Source organism: Lontra canadensis, unplaced genomic scaffold, assembly GCF_010015895.1.
Source record: "Lontra canadensis isolate GAN:19392208 unplaced genomic scaffold, GSC_riverotter_1.0 scaffold165, whole genome shotgun sequence".
NCBI lineage: Eukaryota > Metazoa > Chordata > Mammalia > Carnivora > Mustelidae > Lontra > Lontra canadensis.
This window is the reverse complement of record NW_022631159.1, coordinates 1593151-1620155: the sequence shown is the minus strand read 5'-3', so window position 1 is coordinate 1620155 and position 27005 is coordinate 1593151. Positions and strand designations below refer to the sequence as shown.

Here is a 27005-nt window from a genome sequence, read left to right as displayed (position 1 = left end):
GAAAATTGACAAGATTCAATCTGACCCAGGTCAGATTAAAGCCCTGCTATGGCTCTAATTTTATCTAATCTGAACTGTCTGTATAACTTTATAAATCATCAGTTCAGCAAGTGCAGTATGGTAATGAGCTGCTAAACATCTTTTTGAAATTGTAGACACCAGATCCCTATCTTTGTAATGTCTGCATGCCTTTAGGGTTAGATTAAGAGTGTATTTCAGGCAATGTTACAGCAATTTATTTTTTTAGACAGTCTGTCTCTATTAATATTATAATTCATTTAGCAAAGGATTAAATATTTGAATATAGAGATAGAAGAGATGGGAATTGCTGCTTTAATTAGCGATTATTCTTGGTGTTTGACCATTATTTAACCTAGGTTTTTAGTTATTTTAAAGAATAAAATGTATACATTTAAGTATAATTAAGTAAGGAGAATCTCAGGAATGCAAGTCTGACAAAAGTTGATTACTTTCCTAAATGATTTTCTCTGTGTCACGTTCCTTTTGTTACAATGCTCATGTTTATAATGCAATCACATTCTGAATTGGTCTGAAGCACATTTTCCCATGTGGGGAACTGGAACTACCTACTGATTCACTTTATTAGAGATTTTTGTTTTCTTCTGGGATTGCCTGATACTTTCTATAGTATTTTCTGAAATTTAGCCTGCGTCATTCAGTCATTGTAAGTACTACTAGTGTACAAGCTGGCTCCTGGGCACTTTGCAATTGTCCTTCTAACAAAAGGACATGATTAAAAATTGGCTATTTCACTTTAACTTTGGTAGATAGTTGTTTTAGGGGAGAATTATGCCTGTCAGTCCATGGCATGCTGTAATTCGCTCCTTTCTAACAGAATTTGTGTAGATGTTCTAGTCTTCATTTTATTTCTCTTATTTTAAGGATTAAGTGGATATGCTGACCAAATATAATAGTGATATCTTTTATCTATTCAAACTTTACAAATATTATTTAAGTATTAAAGTAGATAACAATTTTATTTTAAATATTGAAAGCACCCATTTGTTTGTCTGTTTTGCCAGATTGTAATGAGTACATGACTGTTTATGGTGGCAACCAGAAGCCTTGTTCTAGAGTTTCCTTGGCTGTTAATGGCTGTGTGGCCTTTAAGGCTCATCATGATTCCTCATCTCATTAATTGTCCCAAAGTTTCTTTCAAATCCTGAAGTTTCATTCAAACTTGAATGATAATAGGAGAGGGTATAATGTAGTCTCTTGCCCCCTGTTAGCCTTTCATTGAAAAGCAAAATAGTGAAGTATAGAAACATCCCTCCATCGACAGTGTTTCCCCTCTGTAAAAAGTTCCCTACAATTTAAAGAAAAGAATGCTGTCCTATGGCTGTGGCATATCATTCTCCAAATGTTATTAATTTTTACATAATGATCTCTTCTCTTTGTTCCATCAATTCTTATTAGCTTGAGGTGATATTATACTTTCATGATAAGCACAGTTGTATTTTTGTCTGTTTAAGCAATAAAACAGCAAATTCAGCAGATTACTATGTAGATTGGCTTGGAATGTTTGTTGATAGGTCACAGCCAGTGTTTTCCTGCATTATGTGGACATAAAACATTAAATGTTGTTGGCACTCCGATTTAATGGATATTTTATCTAGCACTCAGCTGTGTAATAATTGTCGGACATTCTCAGTTTAGCTTGATTTCTCTGTCAGTAAATTCTATCGAAAGCCCCAGTGGCATTGACTTTTATGGCAATATGGGGAATAAAAATCAAAAACACCTTGCTCTTATTATGCTAGTGGCTTCATAAGGGTTTGATTGAATCACAGGGAAAAATGTTAGCTTTTAACTTACATGGTTGCTTTCTGTACTTTTTAGTATCAGTCTTAGAACTTTTTTGTTTTCATAGAAAACTCTTAATAAAGCCTATATATATAATATATATATATGTATATGTACTGGAAATATTCTTTTTTTTTTTCCTAAACAGTGGTTGGCATTAAGTCTTATGACTAAGCATCTGAGTGTGCTAAAAGCATTGGGTTTGTAAAATGATACTCAAGACTTTGATTCTTTTGAATTCATGTATGTATCATTACTCTTCAAGTCTGGCAGAAATATCTGAGAGATAGCTTTTGATACTACAATTATGTGGTTCATTCCATTCTTGGAAAAATAAATTACTGTATTAGGTTGAAATGTATGAAATTGCTGATATTTGATTTTTTTCTCCACAGAAACTGCAATTTCATACAGCTTAATCTATTACTCTGCATTTCCTTATACTTGTACACAATCCCTTTTCCTTGGAGACAAAGATGTCTGAACCCAATAGGCCATTGAATTAGCCATATTTTGTACCATGTTTTCTGCATTTTTATTTCCACCTTTTGTTTGGTTGTGAAACTACATATGAAGATCAAGAATAAGTGTGCAAACAACAAAATGGCTGTTCAACCAAGGTGGGGCCGCTCTGGCTAAATAGGCCCTTACAATATAGATTATAACATGCTAGTGGTTCTTTGCTTAGAGATCTTGTTCAGCCACTTTTTGACTTTGTCTTATAGATGCTGTTAATGAAATAGTTGGAAATTGGAGGTCTCTCCCGTGGGAAATTTTGAACTCTTCGAAAGCAAAGAACTATTTGTTTTTATTTCCAATTTTCAGCATCTGTCATATTGCCTAGCACACTGTGAGTTTCATATTCTCACTCTTTCACCTGTCCTTGATTTGATGCTCATAATAAGCTCCTTTTGCTACCATGTTGCTAGCTAGTTTTCCAAAGATAGGCCAGCTTTCCTTTAGTAGTTTTCTTCTCCCTATTCCTACAACAATGAGAGAATTGACCATGCTGATTTCTTGCTATTGTATACATTATTAGTAATTTATATTTACTGTTCTTGAAGGTAGATAGTATTATTGTCATTGTTCCTATTGAGGAAACTGAGCTCAGTTATTTCATTTGTCCAAGGCCACAAGGCTGGTGGTTGGTAGAGAACAGGATTTAAATCCTATCTAGTTTCAAGTTTATATTCTTTTTACCTTATCACCTTAGGAACCCCTGATTAGAGTTCCTGTCCTGATAAAAGAAGCTGAAGTGAACACAGTGAACACAGTCCCTTTTCCTGTCCATGTGTATTTTAAGAATTTGTACATATATGAAATATGAGCTAACATTCTTTACTAGTTAAGTAACATTGGTAATGCCAAAGTTGTCCATGAAACCCACCTCCTCAGATGTACTATAACTATCAGCACATTTTTGTGTAATAGGAATTTTGAAGGCGTATACTTTGAAATCTTTCTCTTCTCTTCCCTTTCCTTTCCTTTTCTTTTCTTTCCTTTCCTTCCTTTTCTTTTTCTTTTTCCTTTCCTTTCTTTTCCCTTTTTCTTTTTCCTTCCTTCCTTCCTTCCTTTCATTTATTTGAAAGAATTGAGGGGAAAGGGCAGAGGGAGATATTGAGAAAGAATCTCAAGCAGACTCTGCACCAGGTATAGAACCTGATACAGGGCACAATCCCACGACCCTGAGACCATGGCCTGAGCTGAAACCAAGAGTCGGATGCTCAACTGACTGCTCCACCAGATGCCCCCCATATCTGTTGTTTAAAACAGTATATTGAACGAGTTGGAATGCATTCTTTTGAAATGCTTTTGACATCTCTGTTATTGTAATGTTATATATAAAGAGTAAGACTATATGTCTATCCATTTAGTTTCAGAAGTGCTTTAGAGCTCAGGTGCCTGAGTGGCTCATTTAGTTAAGTGTGTGACTGTGTGAGCTCAGGTCATGATCTCATGTGGCAAGCTGTGTGCTCAGTGGGAGTCTGCTCGAGTTTCTCTCCCTCTCCCTCCCCTTCTCCCCCACCCCATGTTCTCCTTCTTTCTCTTCTAAAATAAAGAAATAAATTTTTTTTTAAAAGAAGTGCATTAGAAATAAAACAATTCTCCGTTATCCTTTATTATATTAGCATTTTAGGGGATTTCATTTTCCCTTAATATATAATTTAATTTTTCCTCAATGTCGATACTTCCTAGTAAAACCATACCTTAAAGTCCTATAAGTTTTTTTTCTGTTTTGTACTTTTGAACACACCTTTACAAACCTTTGAAACTCAGCAATTCATAGAATCATTAAAATTCAGTTTGTATACAGATTATTAAGCAGTCTGTATAGGAACAATAAAGTTCCCAACTTTGAATTTGTTTGTTTGAGTAGTTCATTTATGCCCTTGTTCCTCTCCCCTCAGCCTCCTCCCCCAAAAACTTCTTCCAGGACATTTGAAACCGTATATAATGCCTCCCAGGACTGAGATTTTTGCTCAAGTACCTGAAAGATAACAGATGCTGCTCTGCTCTTCATAGCAGAGAATAATGCTCAACCAGCCAAAACACAGCACTGGCACATAGCCCCAGCAGCAAAATGCTTGTGGTGACTGGTAAAGGGACAATCATACTGTAGTAGAGTAGATGGCTTTTCCCATCTGTTGGATTCCATTAGTAAGTCCTGGCAACAGCCCTTCAACAATGGCCCAAATGTTTTTCTGTTGAGAAATCTACTTGCACCTAGTAAGCATAATTTGTTTGAAAAGATGGTACTGAGGAGTGAATAAATCTGACATACATCTGCTTTAAAACTGTTTTCCCCAGTTCATAGGAGCTACCTAATCTTATTTTGACTGCAGGGTTTTTTTTTTTAACGTTAAAAATTGCATATTTTTTAACTACAAAAACTTACAAACTCCCTTTCCTTTATTCCACACTTTTAAATGTATTTCACAGAATTGACATCATATAGTTTTGTATGTATATTTTAAACTTATTAATGGAATATTCCTTTAATATTATGTTACATATGTATTCATATTTATTATATTTCAATAATGCTCTTTACCCTTTTTAGGGGTACCTGGGTGGTTCAATTGGTTAAAGGCCTGACTCTTGATCTCAGCTCAGGTCTTGATCTCAGGGCTGTGAGTTCAAGCCTTGCACTGGGCCACATGCTAGGCATGGAGCCTAGTTAAAAACAAAAAAACCCCACAAGACATCCTTTCTAATGATGACATAATATGGCCACGCCATAATTTATTAAATATTTTTAAATGAGCACTTTTGGGGGGGTACTTTTATAAAGGAGATTAATCTTTTTTATTATCATAGATAATATTTAGTGATGTTTTTGAATGAATGGCAGAATAAAGGCTTTTTTTTTCTCTGAAAACATGGATCTTTTGATAGAAATGTTTATATAATAAGAGATAATTGGGTACCTATGTAGATTGGCCCTTCCTGTTCCAATTTGTCTTATCATGTTAAAATTTAATATTTAGGGCATATATTTTAGATAATTTTCTGGATGATGTTTGCAAAGATTATGCAGACTCACAGGTAAATGCTGGAGATCTAGAAGGAAAGGAACCATCATCTGTTGAAGCCCTAGGTTTTCCGTAGTAATGGGTAGCACCAGTATTGTGGCTGGTATTTCATATAACCTTTTGGGGAACCTTGTAATTTAGAAAATCTTATGCTCATTTTGCAGATGAATAAATAGCCAGCATCAGATGTGCTACTGGCCCTCAGACTTTATAGTTACATACTGACAAGACACATTCTAGTTATCCCTTTGTGACTGGATTCAATCTTTGAAAAACATTGTTTATGGTCTAGAGGAGAGGGCCAGTACTCCAAGTGCAAATACTTCTGACAGCAAATGTGTGGGTCATTTTTCCCAGTGAGGTGATTTCCTTAACTCCCCGAACACCAATTGGGTGTACTACAATTTAGTTCATTTTTGATACTAACAACTCAGAGTCAACACAGCCCCCATAAATTAAGGGCTCAGTGCCACAAGTTGCCTCCACTTTAGACACCAATTTCAAGTCTTTACTCCTGATCAGTGTGCTATAAAGTCTGGGGTTTCCTATAACTCCCTTCTCAGGTTTGATCATTTGCTGGAATGGCTTACAGAACTCAGGGAAACACTTGATGTTTACTGGTCTACAACTCAGGAACAGCCAAAAAGAAGGAGTGTACAAGGCAAGATATGGGGTGGGGGAATAAGTGCAGAACATTCATGCCTTCATGCCCTGAAGCTCTCTGAACCCTGTTGTTCAAGGTTTTGTTTTTGTTTTTGAATTCAAGTATAGCTAATGTACAGTGTTATATTAGTTTTAGGTGTATAATATAGTGATGCGGTAATTCTGTACATTACTGAGTGCTCATCATGATACGTGTACTCTTAATCCCCTTCACCTATTTCACACATTTTCCCACCTCCCTCTCTCCCCTCTGATAATCATCAGTTTGTTCTCTGTAGGTAAGATTCTGTTTCTTGGTTTATTTCCCCTTTTCATTGGTTTTGTTTCTTAAACTTCATGTATGAGTGAAATCATATGGTATTTGTCTTTCTCTGACTGACTTATTTCACTTACCGTTATCTTCTCTAGATCCATCCATGTCATCACAAATGGCAAGATTTCATTCTCTTTTTCTATGACTGAGTAGTATTCCATTGTGTGTGTATGTGTGTGTGTGTGTGTGTGTGTACCACAACTTCTTTATCCATTCATCTATCCATGGACGCTTGCCCTTCTTCCATATTTTGGCTATTGTAAATAGTACTGCAATAAACATAGGGGTACATATATCTTTTCAAATTAGTGTTTTCATATCCTTTGGGTAAATATTCAGTAGTAGAATTACTGGATCATGTGTTAATTCTATTTTTAATTTTTTGAGAAATCTCTATACTGTTTTCCTAGAGTGGCTGCATTAGTTTGATTCCCACCAACAGTGTGTGAGGGTTCCTTTTTCCACATCCTCACCAACACTTGTTTCTTGGGTTTTTTATTTTAGCCATTCTGGCAGGTGTGAGGTGATAGCTCATTGTACTTTTTATTTGCATTTCCCTGATGATAAGTGATGTTGAGAATCTTTTCCTGTGTCTGTTGACCATCCGGATGTCTTCCTTGGAGAAATGTGTGTTTCTGTGTTCTGCCCATTTTTTAATTGGATTATTTGTATTATGGGTGTTCAATAGGATTATATGTGTTAATTGTGTTATGGGTTATGGGTGTTTTATAAGTTCTTTATTTTGGATGCTAACTCTTTATCAGATGTCATTTGCAAATACTTCTTTCATTCAGCAAATACTTCTTTCATTCATTCTTTTAGTTTTGTTGATTGTTTCTTTTGCTGGGTAGAAGCTTTTTATTTTGATGGAGTTCTAATAGTTTATTTTTTGCTTTTGTTTCCCTTGCCTCAGGACACCTATCTAGAAAAATGTTGCTATGGCCAATGTCAAAGAAATTACTGCCTGTGCTTTCCTCTAGGACTTTTATGGTTTTGATTCTTATTTTTAGGAACTTAGTCCATTTTGCATGTATGGCTTTTATGGGGGCTTGATTGTCCACATGGTTGAATAAAACATCATCAATTGGCAATTTAACTTAATCTCCAGCCCCTCTCCCCTTCACTAAGGTCAGAGGTGGGGCTGAAATGCCCACCCTCTAATCATCCCTTGGGCTTTCTAGTAACCTTCCCCCATCTTGGAGCTATCTGGGGGCCCCCAGCTACCAGTCAGTCTTCTTATTAGCATGCAAGACACTTTTATCAATTCTAAGATTCCAGGAGTCTTAGAAGCTCTTGTGTCAGGAACTAGGGACTGAGACCAAATATTTCATCCAGTGGTGCTCTTCTCACCCATATCATTTAGGAAATTCCTAAAATTTTGGAAGCTTTCTGTCAGGAACTGGATCAAAGACCAAATATGTTTCTTTTTATATCAGAGTAGCACAGCAAGTATGATTTTAACAGCAAACATGGAGGATTATTTTGAAGATGTTTTTAAGATACATTGATGAAGGATGGGGTGAGCTGTAAGCAAGCTGCCTATGAGAGGCTGCTTATTGTGATTTTATCTAAGTGGCAGAAGTGTAGTTGTCTCATAGTGCTGTCACATATGTAAATCAAATACTCTTGGTTTACCTCTTAATTCTTCTTGAGCACTATTCTTATGTTCTGTGTGCATATCTATCTCTACTACGTTTTTCCACGAGCTTTTATTTCTGCCAGAAATATTCAGAATTAGAGGTATAGTTTAGTTTCTTAGGTATAAGTCAGAAAAATTTTATTTTTTCATTTTTTGATTTTTAATTTTTAAAAACATTACCCATATTGGGTAATTCCTGTACCCAAAATGGGGATTGAACTCATGACCCCAAAATCAAGACTTGCATGCTCAACTGACTGGGCCAACCAGGTGCCCCTAATTTTTAATTTTGTAAGTTTTTAATTCGAGTTAGTTAGCATACTGTTGTTGTGTTGGTTTCAAGTGTACAGTATAGAGATTCAACACTTCCATACATCACCAGGTGCTCATCATAACAAGTACACTCCTTAATCCCTATCACTCATTTCACCCATCCTCCCTGGGAACCATCATTTTCTTCTCTATAATTAAGAGTCTGTTTCTTGGTTTGCCTCTGTCTCTCCTTTTTTTCTCTTTTGCTCCTTTGTTTTTTAAATTCCATATATGAGTGAAACCATTAGGTATTTGTCTTTCTCTGACTTATTTTGCTTAATGTAATATACTGCAGCTCCATCCACATTGGTGCAAATGACAAGATTCCTTTTTTTAAAAGTATTTATTTATTTATTTATTAATATTATTTTTTAATTTATTTTTTAACAACATATAATGTATTTTTATCCCCAGGGGGACATGTCTGTGAATCGCCAGGTTTACACACTTCACAGCACTCACCATAGCACATACCCTCCCGAGTGTCCATAACCCCACCCCCCTCTCCCAACCCCCCTCTCCCCAGCAACCCTCAGTTTGTTTTGTCAGATTAAAAGTCACTTATGGTTTGTCTCCCTCCCAATCCCATCTTTTTTCATTTATTCTTCTCCTACCCCCGTAACTCCCCCATGTTGCATCTCCACTTCCTCATATCAGGGAGATCATATGATAGTTGTCTTTCTCTGATTGACTTATTTCGCTAAGCATGATACCCTCTAGTTCCATCCACGTCATCGCAAATGGCAAGATTTCATTTCTTTTGATGGCTGCATAGTATTCCATTGTGTATATATACCACATCTTCTTTATCCATTCATCTGTTGATGGACATCTAGGTTCTTTCCATAGTTTGGCTATTGTAGACATGGCTGCTATAAACATTCGGGTACACGTGCCCCTTCCAATCACTACGTTTGTATCTTTAGGGTAAATACCCAGGAGTGCAATTGCTGGGTCATAGGGTAGTTCTATTTTCAACATTTTGAGGAACCTCCATGCTGTTTTCCAGAGTGGTTGCACCAGCTTGCATTCCCACCAACAGTGTAGGAGGGTTCCCCTCTCTCCGCATCCTCGCCAGCATCTGTCATTTCCTGACTTGTTCATTTTAGCCATTCTGACTGGTGTGAGGTGATACCTCACTGTGGTTTTGATTTGTATTTCCCTGATGGCGAGTGATGTGGAGCACTTTTTCATGTGTCTGTTGGCCATCTGGATATCTTCTTTGCAGAAATGGCTGTTCATGTCTTCTGCCCATTTCTTGATTGGATTATTTGTTCTTTGGGTGTTGAGTTTGCTAAGTTCTTTATAGATTTTGGACACTAGCCCTTTATTTGATATGTCGTTTGCAAATATCTTCTCCCATTCTGTCAGTTGTCTTTTGGTTTTGTTAACTGTTTCCTTTGCTGTGCAAAAGCTTTTGATCTTGATAAGATCCCAATAGTTCATTTTTGCCCTTGCTTCCCTTGCATTTGGCGATGTTCCTAGGAAGAAGTTGGGGAGGCTGAGGTCGAAGAGGTTGCTGCCTGTGTTCTCCTCAAGGATTTTGATGGATTCCTTTCTCACATTGAGGTCCTTCATACATTTTGAATCTATTTTCTTGTGTGTTATAAGGAAATGGTCCAGTTTCATTTTTCTGCATGTGGCTGTCCAATTTTCCCAACACCATTTATTGAAGAGGCCGTCTTTTTTCCATTGAACATTCTTTCCTGCTTTGTTGAATATTAGTTGACCATAGAGTTGAGGGTCTATTACTGGGCTCTCTATTGTGTTCCATTGATCTATGTGTGTGTTTTTGTGCCAGTACCATACTGTCTTGATGATGACAGCATTGTAATAGAGCTTGAAGTCCGGAATTGTGATGCCACCAACTTTGGCTTTCTTTTTCAATATTCCTTAGGCTATTCGAGGTCTTTTCTGGTTCCATATAAATTTTAGGATTATTTGTTCCATTTCTTTGAAAAAAAAAAAAAGGATGGTACTTTGATAGGAATTGTATTAAATGTGTAGATTGCTTTAGGTAGCATAGACATTTTCACAATATTTGTTCTTCCAATCCAGGAGCATGGAACATTTTTCCATTTCTTTGTGTCTTCCTCAATTTCTTTCATGAGTCCTTTATAGTTTTCTGAGTATAGATTCTTAGCCTCTTTGGTTAGGTTTATTCCTAGGTATCTTATAATTTTGGGTGCAATTGTAAATGGGATGGACTCCTTAATTTCTCTTTCTTCTGTCTCGTTGTTGGTGTAGAGAAATGCAACTGATTTCTGTTCATTGATTTTATATCATGACACTTTATTGAATTCCTGTACAAGTTCTAGCAGTTTTGGAGTGGAGTCTTTTGGGTTTTCCACATATAGTATCATATCATCTGCGAAGAGTAATAGTTTGACTTTTTCTTTGCCGATATGGATGCCTTTAATTTCCTTTTGTTGTCTGATTGCTGAGGCTAGGACTTCTAGTACTATGTTGAATAGCAGTGGTGATAATGGACATCCCTGCTGTGTTCCTGACCTTAGCGGAAAAGCTTTCAGTTTTTCTCCATTGAGAATGATATTTGCGGTGGGTTTTTCATAGATGGCTTTGATAATATTGAGGTATGTGCCCTCTATCCCTACACTTTGAAGAGTTTTGATCAGGAAGGGATGCTGTACTTTGTCAGATGCTTTTTCAGCATCTATTGAGAGTATCATATAGTTCTTGTTCTTTCCTTTATTAATGTATTGTATTACAGTGATTGATTTGTGGATGTTGAACCAACCTTGCAGCCCAGGAATAAATCCCACTTGGTCATGGTAAATAATCCTTTTAATGTACTGTTGAATCCTATTGGCTAGTATTTTGGTGAGAATTTTCACATCTGTGTTCATCAAGGATATTGGTCTGTAGTTCTCTTTTTTGATGGGATCCTTGTCTGGTTTTGGGATCAAGGTGATGCTGGCCTCCTAAAGTGAGTTTGGAAGTTTTCCTTCCATTTCTATTTTTTGGAACAGTCTCAGGAGAATAGGAATTAGTTCTTCTTTAAATGTTTGGTAGAATTCCCCCGGGAAGCCATCTGGCCCTGGGCGTTTGTTTGTTTGTTTGGAGATTTTTGATGACTGTTTCAATCTCCTTACTGGTTATGGGACTGTTCAGGTTTTCTATTTCTTCCTGGTTCAGTTGTGGAAGTTTATATTTCTCTAGGAATGCATCCATTTCTTCCAGATTGTCAAATTTGTTGGCGTAGAGTTGCTCATAGTATGTTCTTATAATTGTTTGTATTTCTTTGGTGTTGGTTGTGATCTCTCCTCTTTCATTCATGATTTTATTTATTTGGGTCCTTTCTCTTTTCTTTTTGATAAGTCTGGCCAGGGGTTTATCAATCTTATTCTTTCAAAGAGCCAGCTCCTAGTTTTGTTGATTTGTTCTATTGATTTTTTGTTTTTGTTTTGTTTTGGTTTCTATTTCATTTTTCTGCTCAAATCTTCATTATTTGTCTTCTCCAGCTGGGTTTAGGGTTTCTTTCTTGTTCTTTCTCCAGCTCCTTTAGGTGTAGGGTTAGGTTGTGTATTTGAGACCTTTCTTTTTTCTGGAGAAAGGATTGTATCGCTATATATTTTCCTCTCAGGACTGCGTTTGCTCTGTTCCACAGATTTTGAACCGTTGTGTTTTCATTATCATTTTTTTCCATGAATTTTTTCAATTCTTTAATTTCCTGGTTGACCCATTCATTCTTTAGAAGGATGCTGTTTAGTCTCCATGTATTTGGGTTGCTTCCACATTTCCTCTTGTGATTGAGTTCTAGCTTCAGAGCATTGTGGTCTGAAAATATGCAGGGAATGATCCCGATCTCTTGATACTGGTTGAGACCTGATTTAGGACCGAGGATGTGATCTATTCTGGAGAATGTTCCATGTGCACTAGAGAAGAATGTGTATTCTATTGCTTTGGGATGAAATGTTCTGAATATATCTGTGATATCCATCTGGTCCAGTGTGTCATTTAAGGCCTTTATTTCCTTGTTGATCGTTTGCTTGGATGATCTGTCCATTTCAGTGAGGGGAGTGTTAAAGTCCCCTACTATTATTGTATTATTGTTGATGTGTTTCTTTGATTTTGTTATTAATTGGTTTATATAGTTGGCTGCTCCCATGTTAGGGGCATAGATATTTAAAATTGTTAGATCTTCTTATTGGACAGACCCTTTGAGTATGATATAGTGTCCTTCCTCATCTCTTATTATAGTCTTTGGCTTAAAATCTAATTGTCTGATATAAGGATTGCCACCACAGCTTTCTTCTGATGTCCATTAGCATGGTAAATTCTTTTCCACCCCCTCACTTTAAATCTGGAGATGTCTTTGGGTCTAAAATGAGTTTCTTGAAGGCAACATATATATGGGTTTTGTTTTTTTATCCATTCTGATACCCTGTGTCTTTTGATTGGGGCATTTAGCCCATTAACATTCAGGGTAACTATTGAGAGGTATGAATGTAGTGTCATTGTATTGCCTGTAAGGTGACTGTTACTGTATATTGTCTCTCTTCCTTTCTGATCTACTACTTTTAGGGTCTCTCTTTACTTTAGAGGACCCCTTCAATATTTCCTGTAGAGCTGGTTTTGTGTTTGCAGATTCTTTCAGTTTTTGTTTGTCCTGGAAGCTTTTAATCTCTCCTTCTATTTTCAATGATAGCCTAGCTGGATATAGTATTCTTGGCTGCATGTTTTTCTCGTTTAGTGCTCTGAATATATCATGCCAGCTCTTTCTGGCCTGCCAGGTCTCTGTGGATAAGTCTGCTGCCAATCTAATATTTTAACCATTGTATGGTACAGACTTCTTTTCCCAGGCTGCTTTCAGGATTTTCACTTTGTCACTAAGACTTGTAAATTTTACTATAAGGTGACGGGGTGTGGACCCATTCTTGTTGATTTTGAGTGGGTTCTCTGAACCTCCTGGATTTTGAGGCTTGTTCCCTTTGCCATATTAGGGAAATTTTCTACAATAATTCTCTCCAATATACCTTCTGCTCCCCTCTCTTTCTTCTTCTTTTGGAATCCCAATTATTCTAATGTTATTTCGTCTTATGGTGTCACTCATCTCTCGAATTCTCTCCTTGTGTTCCATTAGCTGTTTGTCCCTCTTTTTCTCAGCTTCTTTATTCTCTGTCATTTGGTTTTCTATATCACTAATTCTTTCTTCTGCCTCATTTATCCTAGCAGTGAGAGACTCCGTTTTTTATTGTACCTCATTAATAGCTTTTTTGATTTCAACTTGGTTTGATATTTAGTTCTTTTATTTCTCCAGAAAGGGCTTTTATTTCTCTGGAGAGTGTTTCTCTAATATTGTCCTTGCCTTTTTCAGGCCAGCTAGAACTTTGAGAATCATCATTCTGTACTCTAGATCTGTCATATTACCAATGTCCATATTGTTTAGGTCCCTAGCCTTCGGTACTGCCTCTTGTTCTTTTTTTTGTGGTGAATTTTTGTGCCTTGTCATTTTGTCCAGATAAGAGTATATGAAGGAGCAAGTGAAATACTAAAAGGGTGGCAGAGACCCCAGAAAAATACGCTTTAACCAAATCAGAAGAGACCCCAAATCGTGGGGGGGAGAAAGGGGATAAAAAGAGGTTCAGAAAAAGAAAAACAAACAATTAAAAAAAAAAAAAAGAAAACAAATACCGAAAAAATATAAAAAAGAAAAAGTATGTATATTAGATAAACTGGTTAAAAACCTTAAAAAAGAAAAGGGTAAAAGTTAAAAAAAATTTTAGCTGAAGAAGAAAAAATAATTGAAAAAAAAATTAACGGCAAGACTAAAGAATCATGGGGAGAAAGACAGGAGTTCCGTGCTTTGCTTTCTCCTCCTCTGGAATTCCGCTGCTCTCCTTGGTATTGAACCTGCACTCCTTGGTAGGTGAACTTGGTCCTGGCATGATTTCTTGTTGATCTTCTGGGTGAGGGACCTGTTGCAGTGATTCTCAAGTGTCTTTGACCCAGGCGGAATTGCACCGCCCTTACCAGGGGCTGGGCTGAGTATCCAGCTCAGGTTTGCTTTTGGAAGCTTTTGTTCCCTGAATGCTTTCCGTAGCATTCCGGAGGACAGAAATGAAGATGGTGGCCTCCCAGTCTCCCGCCCGGAGGAGCTGAGAGCTCGGGGCCCCACTCCTCAGTGCACCCTCAGAGAATAGAGCCCAATCACTCCCATATCCCTGGCCTTCGGCTGCACTCCAAGCTCACCCAGCCTGCGACCGGTTCAAGGTAACCCCAAGCTGAGAGCTCACTCCTCAGCTCTGTCTCTGTAGAGCGGCTTTCCCGCTCTAATACCTGCAAGCTCTGCAACACTCAGACACCCCCGATCTTTCTGTGACCCTGTGGGACCTGGGGCCACGCTGACCCCGCGTGGGTTTCACCCCCGTTTAGCCTCTGGAGCGATGTCCCTCAGCGGAACAGACTTTTAAAAGTCCCGATTTTGTGCTCCGTTGCTCTGCCGCATGCCGGGAGCCAGCCCCTCCCCCAGCGGTCTATCTTCCCGTCGCTTTGGATTCACTTCTCTGCCAGTCCTACCTTTCAGAAAGTGGTTGATTTTCTGTTTGTAGAATTGCTGTTCTTCTTCTCTTCGATCTCCCGTTGGATTTGTATGTGTTTGCAATCTTAGATAAGCTATCTAGCTGATCTCCTGCTACCTGAAGTAGTCTCAGCCTGCTACTTCTCCGCCATCTTGACTCCTCCCAAGATTCCGTTTTTTTAGTGGCTGGGTAATAGCCCATTGTGTATATATATACTACAACTTCTTTATCCATTCATCAGTTGATGACATTTGTGCTCTTTCCATAATATGGCTATTGTTCATGATGCTGTTATTAACATCGGGATACATATGTCCTTTTGAATCAGTATTTTTGTATCCTTTGGGTAAATACCTAGTAGTGTGATTGCTGGATCTTAGGATAGTTCTATTTTTATCTCTTTGAGGAATCCCTTTTTGTTTTCCAGAGTGGCTGGACCACTCTGCCTTCTCACCAGTAGTACATGAGGGTTCCTTTTCCTCCACATCTTTGCTATTTCTTTTGTTTTTTATTATAACCACTGACAAGTGTGAGACACATCAGTGTAGTTTTTATTGCATTTCCCTGATGGTAAATGATTATGAACATCCTTTCCTGTGTCTGTTTGCCATCTGGATGTCTTCTTTAGAGAAATGTCTGTTCATGTCTTCTGCCCACTTTTTTTTTTTTTTAAGTTGGATTATTTGTGTTTTGGGTGTTGAGTTTTATATGTTCTTTATATATTTTGGTTACTAATCCTTTATCAGATATGTCATTTGCAGATATCTTTTCCCATTCTATAGGTTACCTTTTAGTTTTATTGATTGTGCAGAAGCTTTTTATTTTGTGTAGCACCAAAAGTTTATTTTTGCTTTCATTTCCCTTTCCTTAGGGTACCTATCTAGAAACACGTTGCTATGCTTGATGTCAGAGAAGTTACTACCTGTGCTATAGGATTTTTATGATATTGGGTTTCACATTTAGGAATTTTATCCATTTTCAATTTATTTTTGTGTATCGTGTAAGAAAGTGATTCATTCTTTTGAATGTTGCTGTCCAGTTTTCCAGCACCATTCTTTGAAGAGACTGTCTTTTTCCCATTGGATATTCTTTCCTGCTTTGTCTGACATTAATTGACTATATAATTGTGGATTTATTTCTGGGCTTTCTACTCTGTTCTTTCGATCTCTGTATCTTTTTTTTTGTGGTAGTACCATACTGTTTTGATTACTACAACTTTGTAATATGACTTGAAGTCTAGAATTGTGATGCCTCCAGGTTTTCTTTTCTTTTTCTTTCCTTCCCTTCCTCCTTCCCTCCCTCTTTCTTTCTTTCCTTTTCTTTCTTTCTTTCTTTCTTTTTTCTTCTTAGTTTTGTTCATTGTCTTTTTCAAGATTGCTTTGGCCATTTGAGGTCTTTTGTGCTTTCATACACATTTTAGGATTGTTTGTTCTAGGTCTATGAAAAACGCTGTTGGTGTTTTGATAAGGATTACATTAAATGTGTAGAGTGTTTTGGGTAGTATAGACAATTTAACAATACTTGTTTTTCCAGTCCATAAGCATGAAATATCTTTCCATTTTTTTGTGTCATCTTCACTTTCTTTCCTCAGTGTTTTATACATTTCAGAGTACTGGTGTTTCCCCTCTTTGGTTAGGTTTATTCCTAGGTATCTTTTTTTTTTTTTTTTTTTTTTTTTTTTTTTTTGCTCTAATTGTAAATGACATTTTTTCTTAATTTTTCTTTCTGCTGCTTCATTATTGGTTTATAGAAATGCAACAGATTTCTCTACATTGATTTTGTATCCTCTGGCTCTATAGAATTTGTTTATTAGTTCTAGCAGTTTTTTGATGAAGTCTTTTGGGCTTTCTACATAGAGTATCATATCATCTGCCAATAGTAAAAGTTTGACTTCTTCCTTGCCAATTTGGGTATGTTTTATTTACTTACTTTTGTTGTCTGATTGCTGTGACCAGAACTTCCAATACTATGTTGAACAAAGGGCTGAAACTGGACATCCTTGTCTTGTTCCTGACGTTAGGGAAAAGGCTCTCCATTTTTCCCCATTGAGAATGATGTTGGTTGTGGTTTTTTCATAGATGGCCTTTATTATGTTGAGGTATGTTCCTTCTAAACCTACTTTGTTGAGGGTTTTTAACATGAACGGATGTTGTACTTTGTCAAATGCTTTTTCAGTGTTTGTTGAAATGATCATATGGTTCTTACTCTTTCTCTTACTGATGTGATGTATCACACTGATTGATTTGTGAATATTGAACCATGCTTGCAACCCAGGAATAAATCCCACTTGGTAGTGGTGAGTGGTTTTTAAATGTATTGTTGGATCCTGTTTGCTAGTATTTTGTTGGGGACTTTTGCATCCATGTTCATCAGAGATATTGGCCTATAGTTCTCTTTTTTTTCTGGTGTCTTTATGTAGTTTGGTATCAGGGTAATGCTGGCCTCATAGAATGAATTTGGAAAGTTTTCCTTCCTCTTCTATTTTTGGAATAGTTTGGGAAGAATAGATATTGACTATTAAATTAATAGATACTAATTAATAATTAAATTAATTAATATTAATTAATAATTAAATTTCTTTTTATTATGTTCAGTTAGCCAACACTGTAGTGTTCAGTGATTCATTATTTGCATATAACACCCAGTGCTCATCAGAATATGTGCCCTCCTTACCCATCTTAACTGTTTTTTAAATGTTTGGTAGAATTTGGCTGTGAAGCCACTGGTCCTAGACTTTTGTTATTGGGAGTTTTTTGACTACTGATTCAATTCCTTTGCTGGTAATCAGTCTGTTCAAATTGTCTATTTCTTCCTGTTTCAGTGTTGGTAGTTTATATGTTTTTAGGAATTTATCCATTTCTTCTAAGCTGTCCAATTTGTGGGCATATAGTTTTTCACAATATTCTCTTATAACTGTTTGTATTTCTGTGGTGTTGGTTGTCATTTCTCCTCTCTCATCTGTGATTTTCTTTATTTGGGTCCCCTCTCTCTTTTTTTCTTGATAAGTCAGGCTAGGGGTTTATCAGTTTTATTATAATTTTTTTAACGAACCAGTTCCTGGTTTCATTGATCTGTTCTACTATATTTTTAGTTTCTATATAATTTACTTCCACTCTAATCTTTATTATTTCCTTCCTTCTGCTGGTTTTAGGTTTTTGTTATTCTTTTTCTAGGTCCTTTAGGTATAAGGTTAAGTGGTTTATTTGAGATTTTTTCTTACTTCTTGAGGTAGGCCTGTATTGCTGTAAATCCCCCTTAGAACTGCTTTTGTTGCATCCTGAATGTTTTGGACTGTTATGTTTTCATATTGATTTGTTTCCATGTACTGTTTTAGTTCTCTTTCTGTTACCTGGTTAACTTAACTTCTATGTATTTGTGGTCTTTCCAGACTTTTTATTGTGGTTGATTTCTATTTTTATAGCATTGTGATCAGAAAAGATGTGTGGTATAACTTCAGTCTTTTTTAATTTGTTGAGGTTTGTTTGTTATGGCAGTAACATTTTCAACAGGTTACTTCAGTATATTTATCCAAGGTAGTATGTCTTTTCCCCATTCCCCCATTATAGTAGTGGTTGTTAGGGAGCTGGACATCCTTCATTGGAGGCCACCTAAGCCATTGCTTACATTTCCTTATTCAGGACAAAGTTCCTGAGAACATGGTGTCTAGAGCTGTGTTATAACCTGTTTCTACGAATTCTATATAAGAGCTTATGTAAATTTAAGGAACTACTTTGTGTTATGCTCCTGCTTTTCTTTTTTTTTTTTTTTATTATTTGACAGAGAGACATCACAAGTAAGCAGAGAGGCAGGCAGAGAGAGAGGGGGAAGCAGGCTTCCCGCTGAGCATGGAGCCCGATGCAGGGCTCGATCCCAGGACCCCGAGATCACGACCTGAGCCGAAGGCAGAGGCTTAACCCACTGAGCCACCCAGGCGCCCCCTCCTGCTTTTCTTAACTGTATTTTATTCACTATAGAGTAACGGGAATATTTTTGTGAGTTTAGATTGCCTTCATGAATGCACCAACTCATTTTTGTGAGTTTAGATTGCCTTCATGACTCACCAAGAAAAAAAGAAAATGAAGTTCTATTGACATAGAATTTGTTTCCTACTATAGCTAACAAAACTTATAGACCTTAATGAAGGAACTGAGAGGAAAGTATGCCCTTTTCCAGTATTGACTTGTTTTCTTTTTGTGTAAGTTTCACAAATTGATTAAGGAAAGTAGTTTACAAAGTTCTTGCCTGGCTGTGAGAACAGAGTCTGCACTAGTTTTGTTATGGCTGTATTTGTTCAACAGTAACTCTGTGGTACTAATATTTTTGATGAATGTTATATAGTCATGTGTGGGTTAATGATTCTCAACCTTTTTGTTCTCAGGAACCCCATGCCCTTAAATGTTTTGATGACCCCAAAGAGGTTTCATTTGATCTTTTCATGTCCTTTCCCTTCTTTTTCTTTTTCCCTTCCCTTCCCATGGGTTCACCTTATCAATACTTATTGACTGGAAGTTAGAATAGGAAACATTTTAAAAGTATTAATTCATTTAAAAGTAGCAATAATAAATTCATAAATAGTTATCATTTTTTTCATAAAAAATAACAATATCTCCAATCATAAAAAACAAAGAGAGGAGTGGCATTGTTTCACTTTTTTTTCCCCAAAGGTGTTTAATATTAGATTTAATGAAAATAATTGGATTCTTATATCTGTTTCTACATTCAGTGTGCTGCATTATGTTCTGGTTGAAGTATGTGAAGAAAGTCCAGCTTCACATAGATATGTTCTTGGAAGGGGTAAAATATTTTAATAATCTTTTCAGATAATTATAGGTATTCTCCTTTGACACTACACCAAAGTCGGCATGTGTTAGTTTTTTTTAAAGATTAGTTGCAATGTGGAATCTGAAATCACATCAATGAACTCTTAGTACTCTAGTAAGCTCAAGATTCACTGTTCTGTCTTGCACTTTGAGCGACTCTTCTACACATGCATGATTTTGGAACATTATGCATTTGTAAACATACCCGAATTGTACAGGTCTCTTTATATAATATTTAAAAATTATATTTGATATTATCACCATCAGTCCCATCAGAAACAGCTTTAAATATTGGGAAGCTGTCAAGGTTACAATAGTGGAAAAATATTTTCCAGAATTCTAAGTTAACTGTGAACTTGATTTGCCACTGCCAACAAATACTCTGAATGTTTTTTTTTTTTTATTAAAATGACAGGCTTTCTATGTTCACTTTCATGAAAATTCAAATATATCTATTAATATATATTCATTCATTCATATATGAATATATATTCATCGTCTATCCATTCATTCATTCATTTATGGGAAGAGAAAGGGTGGGGAGGGGCAGAGAGAATCTTAAGCAGGCTCTGTGTCCAGCCTGGAGCCTGATGCGGGACTGGACCTCACAAGCCCAAGATTATGATCTGAGCTGAAAGCAAGAGTTGGACGCTTAACTGACTGAGCCACCCAGGCACCCTGAACTAATTTGATATTTAAAAAATGTAAGAATCTATTTCTATTACATGGCATGTTTTAAAATACATCGTGTTGTGAGATAATTATGTACTAATGAAAGTATAGTGATGCATTTAGAGGTTCATTAGTCAACTCTAGTTGAAGAAAGGGAGAAAGAGAGGAAATTCCTAGGCATAGTGATGCCAAATGTCAAAACATTTAAAAGCTGCAATAGAAAAAATATTTTTCTCTTCTGTATATTGGAAGTGGAAGTATTTGCCCTCCTTTACTTTTTTGTTGTTAGGGCTTTCGGAACTAAATAGTATTTCCTGTATTCCTAAAAATGTTTTGAGAACTACCCACATTAACTTATGACCAACCAAAGGGTTCATTTATCTTGTGTGTTTCAACCTTTTATAATAAAGCAAGTGATATGATAAATCGATTATGTGTCAGGAAGAGGGAGTAGCTGTTCAAACCTAAAGGATTTCTTTTTGTTTAGATCCATTTTTAGTATGTATGTGGGAGAGGTTAGCTTGTGAGTTAAGGACTTAATGGTATTTCAAATTCCCGGTCAGCTCTTCAACTCCTGTCTTTCATTTGTCAAATCTATGTCTTCATAGGTAGCCTTCTGTTCTGTATTGTAGGAAGACTGAGGGGGAAGCAGTGTGCGTTTGTTTAGTGGTAGATTACTTCCTTGCAAATATAGGCTAAGGTTCTTACCTTTTGTTTTTAAACACTGCCTGGCTGAGTACTAAGCATTTTCCATTATTGATAATAGTAATAATAATAATACCACCACTGCCAACATGGAAGCAGGAACATTACCTTTCACTCAGTTGGCATTTCACTCAGATGTCTTTTGAGTTCTTTTCAGCTTCATTTAGCTCTTCTTATTTTCCATCTCAGCAAATCTGTTTTGACTTTTTTAAAACAGGTAAGTCAACAAGGTAAGGGCTGGAGTACACTGATTCACAGAAACACCTGTGCTTGGGACTTGAGGACATTGCTCCACAGTATTTATTTGTTAGACTATGACAGCTAGTGGTGAGGAGTTTTAGAATGTGTCACAGCTGTAGATGTTAAGTACTAGATGTAGCTGTGATTGCTGTCACCTGTTCTGATATACTGTCCGCTACTATAGGCATTAAGTTTTTTTTTCCTCTTAACCTGTTATGTCTTTCTGTATTTTTCTGGCCTTCTATAAAATGTTGTAAAGTAATATTTTTGTGGAGTAGATCTCTGCCTCTTGCATGTTAATAGATATACATGTTTAAGAGATTTGACCCTCTGGGAGTATTATCTTAACAAGTAAGATTTGAATAAGAATTATTTTTCATATTCATGTAATGGCAGTGTATTGCTTGGCACATGATAGGTACTCTGTAAATGTTATTTGTCATGAATTCTTGAACCCAAAAGTTAATTAAATGAAGTTCAATTAATACATTTTTATTAAGCCATATATAGTATTAGGTGAGGAAACTAAAAATATTGGTAAAGCAGTTATTGGGCCAGCGAATTCCTCTGCTAACTGGAAGGAAATTTCACAGATATAAGCTGTTTTACCATGGGAGATGTTAGTGGTAGCAGTAGAAATACAGAAGTAGTGAAATTGAAGGAGGGGGTTATTCCTGGCAGGGATGGGGAGGGTTTTAAAAGGAGGCTCATTGTCTGGCCATCAGATCTGACCTAGCTCTTGAAGATAAAAAGGATAAAAAGGACATTCTTTTTGTTCTGCTTCTCTCAGAATGTATTTGAAAGATAAAATGGGTTTCCTGTCTGACATTAATATCAATGATACTTTGGAATGTTTGCTTCTCTTATAACCAGGGTTGTTTTTCTCTGGGTCCCATGCTCACTGTTTTTACATGCCTTGTTTTGCAAGAATTGCCTGAGGTTCCATCAGTTGAGGAGGAAGTGGAAGAAACAGAGTCTTGGGCGAAGCCTTTGGTCCACCTCTGGCAGACAAAGTCCCCAAACTTTGTGGCTGAACAGGAGTATAATGCAGCCATGGCCAAAATGGAGCCACACTGTGCCATCTGTGCTCTCCTCATGCCCTACTACAAGGTAATAACGGTGGCGGGGTCACTGCCAGGTTTCTTTACTGCTTCGCTTTCTGTATGACTGTAGAAACACAGGTGAATCATTTTAAGGTATGTGTGTACATGGAAAGGGAGACATCAGTACTTACGTAGCTACATGGCCATTACAGAATAGCAAACAATTTTTGAGTGTTACTAGAAAGCCACTTCTCTGGTGGTGCTTTATCATTTTAAAATAAGTGATTCGTTTATTTGTCAGTCTTGGTTCATTTCCGTCAAGGAGCAGTTCCAGCCTTTTTCAGAAAGAAACACAGAACTTAAAGCTTAACAATAGTAGAAGTTTTGCAAAGAGGGAACTTGGCCTTAGTGTTTGGAAAATATCGCTCTCAATAATTGTCAACTCCGGGCCCACATTTAAAATATTTCTCTTTATCTTCCCACGTGGAACATGTGTAAGATACAGCAGGACTCAATACAAACTGGGTTTTTCAGTTCACCCTCATCAGCTAGCTGTATGTAGTATTGTCATCAGTGTTATTCCATATGTCATCCTGATGGCATTTTAGCTCACTGAGGGCCACATTTTCTAACACAAACTCAGATAAAGTGATCTTCAGGAATCGAGTATGGGTGGAACTTTGTGACCTACTTTAAGATACAATATTTTTATAAAGCGTATTGATGTGAGCATTGTGTCCTGAGTTATAGTCTCAATAATGGAATCAGAAGTATTTTAAGATTGCTTCTCTTTTAGAGTTCATGTAAAGTAAATGCTTTTTTGTTCAGATATTTCAGGGCATGAAATTGGGTGATATGCCACATTTTCAGCTTTGAAAATAGAGGAAGTAAACTTAACTCACTTGTCTTTGATGGGCCCTTGTGACTGAGAAACTATTTTCTGTTTAGTCATTGAATGTCTGTGTTTTCTTGGAAAAATTTAACTTTTTATTGACTCTTATTTGTATATCATATTTTGCCTGTGTATTTCCCCAATAATTAAAAAAATTCTCACTAAACTTATAAGATATAGGGAAACTTTTTAATATAAGATCTCTGGAGATAAGATAGTTCATTAATTAGAGTTTCAATTAAGCACTAAATGTTTTTCATATATTTTGGTAAGGGATGACAATTTTATTTTGCACATTATATTTCCTTATTTAGTGACATTTGCCAGATCTTTCTGTTTTGAGGTTTTGAAACTTTGTGGTGAGGCAAAACCTTCAAAAATTCTCTAAAAACTCTTGCAAAGATTAAAACTGAGGTCTTTGAAAATACTCCTTCAAGTGTAACCAGGTAAAATTTTCAGTAAATGAAACCAAGTCGGCTAACTTAGTGTAAATAAAGAAATAAAAATTCCTCAGAAAAATTGATGCTTTCCCTGAACTATTTATGTAAGAATGTAGTTTTAGCAGGTTATCAACTTTTTCGTACAAGCAGATGTACAGAACGTCCTCCTGTTTCTACAGCTTAGCTTCTGGATGGGAGCCCGAAGAGGAACATTGATAAAAAGCTAATAGTTATATCAAGGAAAACAACAGGAAGAACAGAAGCTGGAAGTCAGTGAATGGAACAGCTATTAGTGGATTTGAGTGACCAGAACAAATGATTAACTTCTTTGCATGTTTTTCACTCATGTGGGAATATTGTGTTTTTCAGCCAGATAGCAGCAATGAAGAAAATGATTCAAGATGGGAGACAAAATTAGATGAAGTGGTTACTCCGGGAGGAAAGACTAAGCCCCTCATTCCAGAGATGTGTTTTATTTATAGTGAAGAAAATATAGAATATTCTCCGCCTAATGCCTTTCTGGAAGAGGATGGAACAAGTCTTCTGATTTCCTGTGCAAAGTGCTGTGTACGGGTTCATGCAAGTAAATGAATCTCTCATTCATCAAACACTGGCTTTTCAGTGCTTTACATAATCTTTGTTTCTCACCCTTTTGTCCCCTGCCAAATCTATTGAATTGAACTATTGGCATTCTTAATGGTTAGATCATTCTTTCTCACATTTCTTCTGATAAAAGTATAAGTATAATAATCCCTTTTTCTACAGTTTTGTACAGTATCAGTGGAGAGCAATTTTGTTTTGTTTGTTGTACAGATGTGGGGACATTTTGAGGTTCCTTTTGCAAATTTGAATTTTACTTTAAGAGATAGTTTGTAAGGGGCACCTGGGTGGCTCAGTGGGTTAAAGAGATAGTTTATAAAAACTTAATTTTAACCTCTGATATTAATTCATGATTATTTTTCTTTGTACTTTTTAAGGAGACATGACTTTTTTCAGTGATTTGGGGAATTATTGTTAAATTTAATTATAGAGTTTAATTTTTATTCTTTGGGAGCGTAAGGAAATCTGTGTTGCCTTCCAAGGGGAGAACAGTCATTACATTTGTTTTTCCCTGGGACCGAGATGGTCCTGAGATGGTCCATACCTGCCATAATTTGGTAATTTCACATCATGGGATACATGGCAAATACATAATTTTTTATTTGCCTGCCATGTAACTCCTCTAAAATGTGAAAAGGGAGCTATTTTTTACTGCAAGTCTATTTTAAAGCATTTTAATATTCCAGATCTTGCCAAATCATATGTCATGCTAACATAGTTATGTATGGTCTCTGTAGCATGAATGGTTATAATAGAGGCATTACCTTCTATATTTACCCCAGAGAAACACCAGTCTAACATTAGGGTTGAAATAGTCTTGGTGTCTATCATTTATTGATTGATTAGATACTGTCAGCTTCCCCAAGAGATTTAACATTATGTGTTTGAAATATAGCAACCTTCTTTACTTATATCAATCTGTAACACACACACACATATATACACATTCACCCTTACATTTTTATAAGTTTATAACAGTCAATGCATCATTTCCCAAGAAAACTGGGATTTAATTTTGATTCCTGAATGTAGAAGCTATACAATTTAACTGTAGTATTTCATAAACATGTGCTTGAACTAAACATTTTATAGTCTTGGCTAACTATGATAGGCTTTTCTTTGGTAATTATATTTCTGTTATTTTTCTCTTTCATTTAAATGTTATAGAAATTTGATATTAAAAATTACTTCTTTAAATCTTTCAAAGCCCTTTGAAAGGAAGTCAGAGTGACACATGTTTGTTGGTACTGTATAATTGCTGCTTATATTTGGATCATCAGCTATTGCCTTACATAGTTATTTTGAGTCAGGCATGTATTGAATAGACAAATAGAACTGAAGATACCTCTTCACTAACTGTGAATTGTGCATCCTCTGTCCCTACCACTGAGATTAAAGCTAATTAAGCATAATTTTTGAAATGTAATTTTAAATTATATTAATTTGTAAAATATGTCAAAGTTGATTTATTATATTATTTTAAAGCTTCCCTAAATTTTCTTTCATGAATTGCAGCTTATTTTGAAATACATTTTGTATGAGTAAAGGACAAGGCCCAACAAATTAGAAATTTAATTATTTTGCCCATTCAAGAATTATCAGATAATTATTGTGAGCATTAGTAATGATTGAGACCCATATTCTCATATTTCCTAAGACTGATATCCTTTTACAAGGCATCAGAACCAAAAGTATCTTTGAAGACAGCCTTGCTTATGCTTTGTTTTAAGCAATGAGAATCAAAAATGCTATTATGGCACTGGGTATGGTGCATAAACAATGAACTTTGGAACACTGGAAAAAAATAAAATAAAATAAAATTTTTAAAAAATGCTATTATGGTGGACAGTTGTTCTGATTTTATTTTTTCAGTGCTAAAATGTATAATACTACCGAAATGCAAAAGACCTAATTCATGGATCCATACTATTATTTTATAGGTTGCTATGGTATCCCTTCTCACGAGATCTGTAATGGATGGCTATGTGCCCGTTGCAAAAGAAATGCATGGACAGCAGTAAGTGGCCTATTTTAATATATTTTAACCCCTCTGCTCACTCTCTCCACTGTGAACACATTTAATCTAGCAGTAAGGTAAGGCTGTATGCATGGTTTTGTGTGCACTTACTTCTATACTCAATATTTTTCTGATCTTCTCTTTTCAAATCATCCTATCTAATGGCTCTATTCATCATAGAAATATTAAATAAATATCTAAGTGTCAGTCCTCTACTCAGGAGCCTACAGAGACTGCCAGTTTATCAAAGCAAGTCTAAAATATTCCTTCATTTTCCTGCCTAGGTCTATTTTGTAGTTTTTGAAAATAAATATTCTAAGTCACACTCAAGGTGAGGATCCTCCCTGACCCCTGACAAAACCATGCTCATACATAACTTTTCCACTGGTATGAGGTCTTTCCCCACTTATTCATTCATTCATTCATTCATACTTCAAGAAACTTTGGGATCTTGCCAGGCATTACTGTAAACTTGGGACAGATTCTTTGAACAACAAATGATACCCTGCTTAGGGAACACAGATTCCTCCTCATCTACCTTGTTTTTCCTAATGAATCCTGTTGAAACTTTAGCTACATCCAAGCATTAAGTTATAGTAACTCACCATGTCACCTATTTTTCCATTTAATTATGTGCTACTTTGATATTTCTTAAAAAAATTCTCTTTCAAGAAGCATCAGATCATTTTTGAAAGTTAGGACCTGTTAGATCTTAACATTGTATCCCTCACTCTTAATCTCAGAGCAGGT

At 36.1% G+C, this 27005-nt stretch overlaps 1 protein-coding gene across 8 annotated transcripts in view; it reads left to right on the top strand.

Moving 5' to 3' along the window:
* KDM4C (lysine demethylase 4C) overlaps positions 1-27005 on the top strand; it is a 391065-nt gene that overhangs the window by 180865 nt on the left and 183195 nt on the right. For all 8 annotated transcript variants that reach the window (XR_004381223.1, XM_032845562.1, XM_032845566.1 and 5 more), the window contains 3 exons: positions 22192-22373; positions 24008-24221; positions 26179-26255. Coding sequence is in view for 7 of the 8 variants with exons in the window: in XM_032845562.1 (XP_032701453.1) it covers positions 22192-22373; positions 24008-24221; positions 26179-26255 (473 nt within the window). In the remaining variant the exon portion in view is untranslated. The remainder of the gene's footprint in view (positions 1-22191; positions 22374-24007; positions 24222-26178; positions 26256-27005) is intronic.